The sequence below is a fragment of the Grammomys surdaster genome, unplaced genomic scaffold, assembly GCF_004785775.1.
Source record: "Grammomys surdaster isolate TR1022 unplaced genomic scaffold, NIH_TR_1.0 126219, whole genome shotgun sequence".
Taxonomy (NCBI): domain Eukaryota; kingdom Metazoa; phylum Chordata; class Mammalia; order Rodentia; family Muridae; genus Grammomys; species Grammomys surdaster.
Window position 1 is genome coordinate 5,138,222 of NW_021621022.1, and position 11,639 is coordinate 5,149,860.

The 11,639-nt window shown below is 43.5% G+C and overlaps 1 protein-coding gene across 1 annotated transcript in view; it reads right to left on the minus strand.

The window, feature by feature from the left end:
- The window catches only part of Ephx2 (epoxide hydrolase 2), a 37,850-nt gene extending 26,872 nt beyond the window's left edge, over positions 1–10,978 (minus strand). Inside the window, exons 1-2 of the mRNA XM_028758821.1 lie at positions 10,792–10,978; positions 3,730–3,814 (exon numbers count right to left, since the gene is read on the minus strand). Coding sequence (XP_028614654.1) covers positions 3,730–3,814; positions 10,792–10,892 — 186 coding nt within the window. The 5' untranslated portion in view covers positions 10,893–10,978. The remainder of the gene's footprint in view (positions 1–3,729; positions 3,815–10,791) is intronic.
- Positions 10,979–11,639: the final 661 nt, after the last annotated feature.

Consider the following 11,639-nt stretch of genomic DNA (forward strand, 5'->3'; position numbering starts at 1 on the left):
AGAATAAAGTCAGGATGCAGACAGAATGGTGTCTGTGTCAAAGGGGAAGAGTCTAACTGATTCTCTATGGTCCCTTCCCCAACGGCTCTAACCTCATCTGAAAGGCTGTACTCTCCTGACTCAGCTACTACCTGAAGGCTCCACAGACTAAGGCTGTAGGTCAGAATCTTAACATATGCAATGGGGAGCAGCCACAGGCATTAAGCTACCATCTAGCCTTGAAAGAGGATGGCTACTACTATAGGCTGACTGAAAAATGTCCTTTCAAAACTGGAACATTGACATCTTCATCTTCTGCACCTCAGAATGACTTTTGAAAACAAGGGTTTTAAAGATGAGAGTCATGTTAAATTGGGTCATTGAGATGAACTCTAATTCAATAAGATGGGCATTTTCAGAGGATGAAATCAGAACACAGTCTCATGCTATCAGTAAATAGGGATACTCTCCTCCAAGTTTAATCCAAAGGACTACACTATTGTTGGGGGATGAAGACTTTGGGAGACACAGAGGGTGGAAGGTCATTAGGCCATTGGGAGTACATGCTTATAGGGGATTGTGAGATGTTAGCTTCCCAGCCTCTCTCTTCTTCTAACTTGTCCATGATGTAAGTTGTATTGCCTGTACAAGATGCCCAACACTACAAAAGTGTCCAATCTTGGACTTGACTCTTATCTGTGAGCTATATAAATATTTTCCCTTTATAACTTAATTGTCTTAGGAATTTTAATCTAGTAACCTGAAGCTAATACACATACATAGAGGGAAAGCCATATATTGATCTAAAGAGAAACTCTGCAAAATGAAACTCCAGAAGAAACCAGTCTGTCTGAGACTCTATAACTTCTCGGTTTCTGTTTAAGATACTCAGTCTGTGTTTTACTTTAGTAGCTAAGCATCTGTATCCTGCTACAATGTATATGCTGAAGCCCCAATTCTCAGTGTATAGTATCTGGAGGTGGAGGCTTTCGGAGATGACTGAGTCATGAGAGTGAAGTCCCTATATCTCGAGCTAGTACCTTTATAAAAAGACACAGGAGCGTTGAAACCTTTTTCTACTCTAAGGCTACTGCAAGAAGAGAGCTGGCTGGAATCCAGGAAGAGCACCCTCCCTAGATGCCTTGTGTTCTCTAGCTCCTGGAAGAGTGGGAAGTGAATAGCTGATATTTGAGTAACCCAGACTTCTGTACATATCTACAACAGCAGCCTAAGCTATGGCGTGGTCCTAGCAAGCTCACTGCAGATGGATTATAGCACACGAGCCCCATTTCAAAACTATTCATGAGCATCTCAAACTAAAAGCAGTTACCCAGAAGCTCATCTGTTTAAGCAGGATAGCTACACAGAGTGGGGTATATCCATACAGTAGATTCCCCGGTAGCCACAAGGATAAACTATTGCTTATTGTCTGCAACAGCGTCTATGAGCAACACTTACACAAGGCTGAGCAGAAGACGCCAAACAGCAACGTTCCCCTCGCACAAACGCTCACACAGATAAGAATGATGGAAATTAAGCAGCTGCTTGTAAAAAGTTCATGTCCACGGTCACACAGAGGATCTCACCGTGCTCACCATGGTTTTCAACCTGGTGCTAAAAAATGTGTTCAGTTTAAAAATCTTGCCCAGATCTATGCTGTGTGCACCCTTCTGTTTTCATACTGCAAATAAATGGAGTTAAGAGACAAAGTTCACTTCTGGGCTGGATAATTTTTTTGTTGATCTGAGATAAATTGGGTCATCTGGGAAGAGGAAACCTCCATAAGAAAATCCCTCCATCAAGTTGGCCTGTGTGCAAATCTGTGGGACATGGATTAATGGTTGATGTGGGCGAGTCCTGTCCACTGCAGGGGATGCCACCTCTGGGCAGGTGGTCCTGGATGCTACAGGCATGGTAGCTGCACATAAGAACAAGCCAGGAAGCCCCACTCCTTCATGGTCTCTGCTTCCGTTTCGACCTCCAGGTGTTTGAGTTTCTGCTCTGACTTTTCCTCAGTGATGAACTGTGACCAGCGAGCCAAATAAATCCTTTTCCTCCTTTTGGTCATGTGCTTATCACAGTAATAGAAAGCAAACTAGAACAGCTTCCAAATATATTTTTTTAAAAAAGACAATTCAAGCTTTAGGCACTTTTATCCTGGTATAATTAGGTTTCTTAGACTTCTCCTAACCCAACTAATTTCTAGATTAACAGAACTTGCTCAGAATGTCTGAATCAGATGCAGGTCAGGACGCTGCTTATTGGAAATTCCCTCTAAAACCATCCCTGTGGCACTGAAAATACATAGTATCCCTGCCCCATCTTGAGTAGTGCTGCTGAAGGCATTTTTATTGGTTACAGCTTCAGAGATAGTTGCTCCCCATGGCATTGTCACAATTGTCCTTCACTGTCGTGTGTGTATGTGTGTGTGTATGTATGATAAAGTAACTGCAATGTTTTCAGCAATTCCACATATGGGTGAGCCCTTTCTTTTTAATTTAATTTAATTATTATTAATTTAAAAGTTAGCACAAAAGGTAATGGATTTCATCATGGGATTTTCATAATGCTTTGTGTGTATTTTTTAATTCAACTATTTTTTGAAAATGTCATACAAGAATACTGGATTTATAACATTTCCATCCCTCCCTGATACTCCTCCAGCTCTTCCTGTGTTTCCTCTATTCCCTCTAATTTAGTTTATGTGCGTGTGTGTGTGTGTGTGTATGTGCTCACATGTGTGTATGTATATGTATGCATGTGTATGTGTGCATACATATGCATATGTATGTATGTATGTATGTATGTATGTATGTATGTATGTTTAGGGATGATCACCAGGGATTGGATAATCAATTAGGTGATTCCTTCCTAGGGAACTGATTCTTGCGTTCTCAGCAGTCATAATTGTCTATAGCTCTTCACCTTGGGATGGGGTCCATGAGATTTCCTCCATCCACGTTGTCATGTCAACTTATGCTACCATTGTGATGGTCTTCTTTAGGCTGCCACATTGAGATTTCATGCCACATATATGAGACTCTGTCTTCAGCAGACACCCTGATCCTCTGTCTCTTATGATCTTTCTTTTTACCAAGGTGGTCCCCAAGTTCTCTGATGGAGTAATAAGGGTTTATAATAATATAACTTTTCAACAAGTATATTTAAAAATAACTGTGGGCTTATAGAGAGATTATTCATGGACACACTAATTGTGAGTTCACAACTGTGAATATCATGACTACCTTATTTATAAATAACTGAGAATTTAATACCAGGAACAATGTTTACTGGCACTGACTGAGTGAAACGCACAACACTAAGCATGCCCCAGACTTCATAACCACTGGGTCATGGGTGGTATCATCACCCCATTTTACTGATAGCACAATGGAGGTTTTGAGAAGCTAAGTAACTCGCTGTGGTCTTGATCTGTAAGTAGGACCTATAAATTCAAACTCCAGTCCCTGTCTCTAAATTCCCCTACTCTGTAGTTACTGAGTTAATTGACTGGCCCTGTCCTGAAATAGCTCCTCTGGTTGTTATCGTTTCTTGTTGCAGTTCCTCACGACTTGGAGTCCCTCAGGTTGGCCCAGACAGATAACAACTCAGTTCTAAACACACCTTCCAGGTTATGGGGGTTGGGGGTGGGGTTACAAGAGTCAAGAAGACATGATCATGCCCACAGGGAAATGTAGGACAGGGCAGACACGCAATGATGCAGAGAACCTCCCCACAGCATTCCCTCACCTGGGAAAATGTGATCTTCCCTTTCATGAGCTGCTCAGTGGGTCCCTCTGGGAATGCCGTCTGGAAAGCACCAAGCAGGAAGTCTCTGGAAGATACAAGGGACAGCACCATCACCAGCTATCTGATGGCTTCATCGTGTGTCCCATGGCAGAGACAGACAGATGGCATTTTTACTTGTAGACAAACTGTTGTCAGAAAGGATGGGTCTACATAAGCCAAGGTCAAGCTTGTCTACATATAGCCATTTTTAGCTCACATTCTTCAAAGGACATCTTTTTTTCCCCTGGTACTTATGCACATACAGTCCTTATTTTATCTCTAATTTCTAAAAGCATTTCCTGTGTTAGGGACTGAAATATCTCTCCTTCAAAATTCCTACACGGAAGTTTTACTTTCCAGTCCTTCACAATGGGGCTATATTTGGAGATGGAATCTTTAAAGTGATAATGAAGTTAATGAGACCTTTGGGGGCTGGTCTCAATTTAACATGATTGGTATTCTAATGAAAAGAGGTGAATTAGACACAGGTACGCACAGAGCACGGAACATTCTTGGACATACAGAGATGACGTTATCCTCAAGCCAAGGAGAGATACACTGGAGGCAACCAACTGTCACAATTCTAGTGTGATAGTTTAGGTGAAGACTCTATAGCTGGGGGCTGAAGAATCAGATGTGATTACCAAGAGGCCAGAATTACTGTGATTATATCCTCTGGGAGGTATTTCATCAGGGTCAGCACACAGAAGCTGTGCTTGGGGCCAGCGGGAGGGCAAGGCTGTGTCTCAAACTAGCAACCAAGCTTAGTAATGTGTAAGAGCCCCTCCAATGGTATTAGTTTTGATGACATGAGAGCTACGGGATTAAAGGGACCATGGAAAGCAGCTGAGCCTTAGCACTGTGTGGCAGGGTCAGCAGGGAGACTAGCCTCAGTTGTAGTGGAGACCCCAACAGATTAGAAGTACCAGGACCACAGTACAGCTACCTAGGACAGGGACAGGTATGGAGTGGAACCAGCCTGAGCCTTTGAGACAAACTGTGTGTGCTGCAGCTGGCAGCACGGGGGAGGTAGAGTCTTTAAGACCTTGGAGCCCAGAAGATCGTGAGTGAATCCCAGATGCCAGACTGAGCTAGTTACACTGCTGGTGTTTGGCTTTCCTTTGATCTTATTGTAGTACTCTGGTTCTTCTCTCTTGGAATAAGTGATATGTAACTTGTTTTAAGTTTTAGAGGAGCTCACAGTTGAGACTTCCTATTTTTAAAGAGATCTTGAACTTTTACGTGTTGAAAATTTTAAAGACAATGGGACTTTTAAAGGTCAGACTATATTTTATACTGTGGTATTAACATGGAGATCTTGGGTACAAGAAATGAAATGGGTATTACTTATAGGGATATGTTTGTGTGTCAACGTTGACATGAGGAAGATTGTTCTGTCATAGTTATTTTTTTGTCAAATTGGCACACATCTAGACATAGTCTGGAAAGAGAGCATTTCAGTTGAGAAACTGCCTCCATCAGACTGACTTGCTGCCATGTCTGTGGGGCGTTTTCTTGATTCTTGATTGATGTGGGAGAATCCAGTATCAGGGTTGAGCCATCCCTGGGTTGCATATCAAAGGTAGCTGAGAAAGCCAAGAAGAATAGCAAGTCAGTAAGCATCATTCTGCCACTGTTTCTGTTCCAGTTCCTGCCTCCAGGTTCTCCCTGCTCTGAGTTCTTGCCCTGGCTTCCCTAGATGAACTGTAACCTGAAAGCAGGTTCCTCCTCAAGTTGCTTCTTGCCACCGTGTTTATCAAAGCAAAAGAAAAGCAAACCAGGACATCAACTTTGCTGAAAGCTGGACTTCCACCCTCCTGAAATACTCTCTTGCTAAGCCAGCCGGTCTGTGCTCTTTGTTCAGCAGTGACAATAAATGGACACGCCTTGCCTATTATCAGCTGAAACTGTCAAGTCCATTGTCACTATTCACCATCTCCAGTTACAAGAACAACTATCTCCTACTTCAGTAGTTTGTTTCTGACTATAATGGAGTTTTTGTTATTGTTGTTGTTTTGTTTTTAAACAGACTAGCCCTCTCTCAGGTAAAATCAGCTCTGTACATCTATAAAAATACATCTGTGGCCTTGTCCAACTTCCTTGTGTTAGTGATGGTTCTGCCCCACTTTTACCAACAGTGTTTCCTGAACAACTACATTAAGGTACCATTGACATCAAATTCACACATTTTCAATCCGCCATCCAACAATTCATAGTAAACTCAGAGCAATGCAAATACCACCTCAGAGCACTGTCAGAACATTGCCATCTCCATAGTGAGATTCCTCAGGTGCTTTAGCTGTTGCCCTACAGTTTTAAGAGTCAGAGTGGAGTTGGACACCACAAGCTTTTATTAGATGCCTAAGGTGTTCAAGGCTTGTGCTACAACCTGTGATGTAAAAGATGAGGAAAATAACAACCCCATCCTTAGAAAACGCACAGTGAACGGTAAGCAGATAGTTATAGTGTATGAGGGAGATGGAGAAACTAAGGAAATTATTTGTTTCTTCCTGGAAAATGAGGATGGATTAAAGAAGAGTGAACAAGACCAGCAAGACTGCAATAGGACATTGTAAGAGCAGCAGAGGTTATTTTAAAGTAAAAGTAATAACAAGAATATTCTTGCCATTGGAAAACATGAGCTCTAATTTTAATTGCATTTATTTATGTGTAGGTGTGTGCATGTGTGCCTGCATGGTATGGATGTGACACAGTTCCTGCCCCTTCAAACAGAGCCAGCAGGGTGTGGGGCTTTATGAGTGTTGGCAGTTGCTGGGTGTGAGGCTTATTAGTAAAATATGTAGATAGATAGATAGATAAATAGATATAGATGGTATAGATATATTTTACTTCATGTTTCTCCTTTGGAAAATATCCTCTCTGCCAAGGTTAGCATCAGGAAATATTCTGCCTGACAAGGTTATTGGAGAATGTCCTCTCAGCCGAGGTTAATGACTCCATAATAATTAGAGACAGCATGAGTCTGAGAAGTGAGGGTGTGTCTGTATCCTTTGCAAAAATGTTAAATGCTGGGACCTTCAGGACAGCCCTTAAGGTTGTGGGAAAGAACTCTGAAAACATGAGTTCAAAAATATATAATTTTTCAACTATATCAAATATAAAGATGCAATATGAATTATATGAGGGGCTTCATGGACCTGAAAGAACAAAGGCAATTGCACTATGAGCTAGTGTGTCAGAAAGATATTAAAGGAGGAGATAAAGAGACTTCAGGCGTGGTGATGGCAGGGCAAGATCCCACCCAGCTAAGTTTATTGTTTCTGCTTACAAAGGCAGGCAGATCTCTGAATTCATTTGCAATGTTTAAAAAAAAATGTGCTTGCTATCTCTAAGAATCAAGGGGCTGGGGTTATGGAATGCTGATTTGTGGAATAATCAAAAGGGAACTTGGAGTAAATGACTGAATTGATTTGTAAATAAAAGACTGGGTTTTGGTCTGTGAGAGCTGGGCTATCTAGATAAACTGTCCAGAGATCTCCAGAGAGAGCCATTTTGAGCAGAACACCGGCTGTCGGTTTGTATCCATGTTTGACTTCAGGTCATTCCTCTCGTTGCTCCTGAACACCCCTTCTTCAGGACCCCTGTCTGAGCTGAGGTTGGTCTTTGGCACACATGCACACACATGTCACAATGTACATGTACAGGTCAGAGGGCAACTTGAGGGAGTCAGTTCTCTTCCTCTACCACATGGGACATGGATATGGAATTCATGTTGTTGTGTTTGGTAGCAAGCTCTGTCAGTTTAGCCATCTCACCAGCTCTTGAGCACTGTAGTTTAAGAATGCATCAAGGCAGTGATTAGGGAAGGGGTCATGACAAAAAATGAAACTGGTGAATCAAGAGATACAGGGGGCTGGAGAGCATTGGCTGCTCTTCCAGAGGACTAGGGTTACATTTCCAGGACTCACATGGTGGCTCAGAATCATCTGGAACTGTAGTCCCAGAGGATACAACACTCTCTTCTGCCTCTATGGGCGTCAACCATACACGAGGTACAGAGATACACATACAGACAAAATGTCCACACACATACAATAAAGACAAAACACAAATAATGAGAGACACAAGAAAATCTCCAGGAACCTTGAGCTTTGGTCACTTGTATGGGCAGAGTTGTTATGTCTGCTGGCACGATGAAAGTTGAAAGTGCCCAGTGCACGGAAGAGGCTTTTTCTTCACTATCTGAAACCTACATAATTAGCTCACCCCTCTGATGGATAAACAAGCTCAGAGTCCTGCACTCTGACCTCCCTAGTTCAGCACATTTTGCCGTGGCCTACTCTATGGCACCTGTGAACAACCCTGACCATGGTCACGAAGGAGCTGTGTGAGGTATCACCGAGTGGTACGCTAAGTGCATCACTCTGTAGACAGAGAATTTGGTAAAGAATAGCATGCATCAAGAACACAGCTGCCCATGTGCTTTACATATCAGCTAATTTAACCCTTACCCAAAATTCCTAGCGAAAAGCAATGTCTTACTGAACAGGAACAATGACTAAAAAGACAGGTTAAGCAAGCATAACCATGAACCTACACATGTGAAACATCCATCCATACACACCCTCACATAAAAATGGGCATGTGACAGGAACCCCAGTGGAGGGAGAGAGACACCAACCCACCCACAAAACTTTCAACCCAAACTTTATCCTGTCTACAAGAAATGCAGGTATGGAGAGTAGAGCAGAGACTGAGGGAATGGCCAACCAATAACCAGCTCAACTTGAGACTTTCCCATGGGCAAGCACCAATCCCTAACACTATTAATGATACCTTGTTATGCTTCCAAACAAGAGCAAGTTTTACTCTGAAAGGCTCCACCCAGCAGCTGACTCAGATAGACACCCACAGCCAAACAGTGGAAACGCTTGGGGACTCATATGGAAGAATAGGAGGAAGGATTGTGGGCCCTGAAGGGGTTAGGAACTTCACAGGCAAACCAACAGAGTCAACTAATCTGGACCAGTGGGGCTCTCAGAGTCTGAACCACCAACCAAAGAACACACGTGGGCTGGAGCTAGGCCTCCCTGCTCATATATAGCAGATGTGCAGCTTGGTCTTCATACAGACCGCAAACAACTGGAACAGAGCCTATCCCAAAAGCTGTCGCCTGTACATGGGTTATGTTCTACTAGCTGGGCTGCTTTGTCTGGCCTCAATGGGAGAGGACACTCCTAGCCTCACAGTGACTTGAAGTGTGGGGGATGGGGGCATGGGGAGAGGGAATAACCAGGGAGAAGAGGAGGAGGAAAGGATTCTGAGAGGGGGTGACTGGGGGGAGGGGACAGTGAGTGGGATGTAAAGTGAATAAGTAAAAAAAATATTAAATTTTCAAAAAAAGATAAAAAACAAAACAAAACAAAAAATGGACATAGCCTCACATGTACACACACACATACATGCACACTTCTTGGAAACTAGTTCATCATTCCTTCCTCAGTTTCCCCACCCAAATGCATGACTCCTTTTGGGCAAGCACAAGGTAGGTGGCTTTTCACTTTCAAATGTAGTTCTCAGTCAAACTCTAGTTAGCGGCAGTATGTCCATTTGAGGTGGACTTTGAAGTCACTTGTTTATTTGTGTTTCTTATTGATGTGTTTATTCACCCCAGGACTAAAACTTTTCCAGAACAGTAGCTAAGGAAGAGACAAAGACACAATGAGTCAGAGAGGGAGGAAGCTACACGAGTGTAGGAACACTGCTCTCAGCCACTGAAGCCACCTACCTGATAGAGCAAGAGAATCTACCTGCCAAGCCCCAGTCTCTGCATCTGAAAAGGTGCCTGGTTCTAGACGCTGAGCATCCTTTGGGTTGGCTTGCATGATTTCTATAGTATAAAGGTTAATAATCCCTGTTGGCTTTTGGTGCCATAAGAATTCAAGAATCATCAAATGAGGGAGATCTCCAGACCCCCAGCTGCCCTTATACCTCTTCCCCTCAGTGGTTATTTGAAATTACCCATTCGTTCTTTTCCTTGGGTGATACCAGAGTGATCTTTCATCTTTTTTTTTAATTTTTTTAAATAAATGTTTTCCTCTTTTCTAATTATGAAACACGTTTTTTTTTTTAAAAAAAAAAGCTGAAAGATTGGAAAATAAAAAGAGAAAAAAGTAGAAAAAGTTATACATGAGCTCACACACAATTGGTGATATCTGGACCTTTAAAAAATATTTTTATTACTTCTTAAATTTCATGTAGCTGGGTGGTGGGGGCGCACTTGGAAGGCAAAGTCAAGCAGCTCTCTGAGTTTGAGGCTAGCCTGCTCTATAAAGGGAGTCCCAGGACAGCCAGGGCTACACAGAGAAACCCTGTTTCAAAACAAAACAACAGCTTTAAATCATGTTTGTGTGTGCATCTGTGCGTACAGGTATTCTAAGAGGCCAGAAGGGGGGGTCAGATCCCCTGGAGCCGCCTGACTTTGTTGCTGAGACTCAAACTTCAGCAAGAGCATGTTCTTAACTGCAGTCAGTCATCTCTGCAGTCTGGATATTTTGATATATTTATTCCAGACATTTTCTACAGTCCCCTGCTTCCTCCCTCTCCCGTCTGAATCCAAGCTACTACTTTCTGGTATCAGTGACTGCCTCCCAGGTCCCCATTTCCCTGGGCTGTGGGACATTTCTGTAAACTGCTTTTGCATTAGTTCTCCTGTAACGCTGGCCTTCGACTGAACTTTCTTGTAAATCGCGGCGGGTATTTTAAAGACCCAGTTCAATAGAATTAATCCGGCAGCAAATAGCTTAGTAACGCCTCTTTTCCTAAAGGGCTTTTTTTCTTAAAACAACAACAACAACAAAAAACAAACTAACTAACAAACAAAAGCAAGGTTTAATTTCTTAGCATTAGAAGGGCAATGGATCTACTCGTGCACTCTGGCATTTTAGTACCAGGCAATAATTTTGATCTTGCCCAGGCTCACCTGGAAAGCAATTTGAAACCTGGGCTGGACATGTGGACAAGGCACCAGGCGGGACTCTGACCCGGCGCGGGTCCCCTTACCTGGGCAAAGCCAGGGCCTCCTCGGCGCGGCGGAGAGCTCCCGCGATAGAGGGGAGGGCCAGCACTCCGTCAAGGTCGAACGCGGCCACACGCAGCGCCATGACCGCCCAGGCTGCAGCGCCAAGTTGACACAGACACTAAGCTGGAAGGCTGTGGCCTAGCGTGGAGAGGCTGGCTGGGGGACCTAAGATTAGAGCCGCGCAAGGCTCAATACCGCCCCCGCCACGCCCCACCACGCCCACTACTGACACTGCCCAGCCTACTGATCCGCTGCCTAGCCGGGAGCTTCCTGCTGCGTGTTCCACTCAAGTGTCAATCCTGGTCTTGACCACTTCCTCCTGTTTAGCCCAAGGATTAGAAACCCTGCCAAGTTTCCCCCATTCTCAGACTTTGACCATTTGGAAACAGGCTTGGTATGGGGAGAAAGGGATCTGAGTGGGCGGGCGGGAGGAGAGGGGGCATCCCAAACATTTCCTCCTTCAGTATTTGGTCTTGACTGGCATATCCCATGTATATTGGGATAGGTGGACCATCTTCTCTAAATGTGCCCCACATCTTTGCAACCCCCTCCCATCTACCTGCTTCTTCTGGCAGTGTTTCTGGAATACAAAACAGCCTCCAGTCACGGTGTGCCAACCCAGAATACTTTCTCTCTTGAGGATTAGAAGAAATGAATCGAGTTTGTTTACCCTTTGTACATTGTATTTGAAATAATACTGCTTAAAAGTGAGTTGGGTTTTTTGGAGGTTTCTGGAACCTTCCTGCCCTTTGGCCCAGTGCTCTCCCTAGTTAAGAGGGAAAAGAGAAACCTCACCTATTAGTGAGTTCAATTAACAAATCCACCGTTT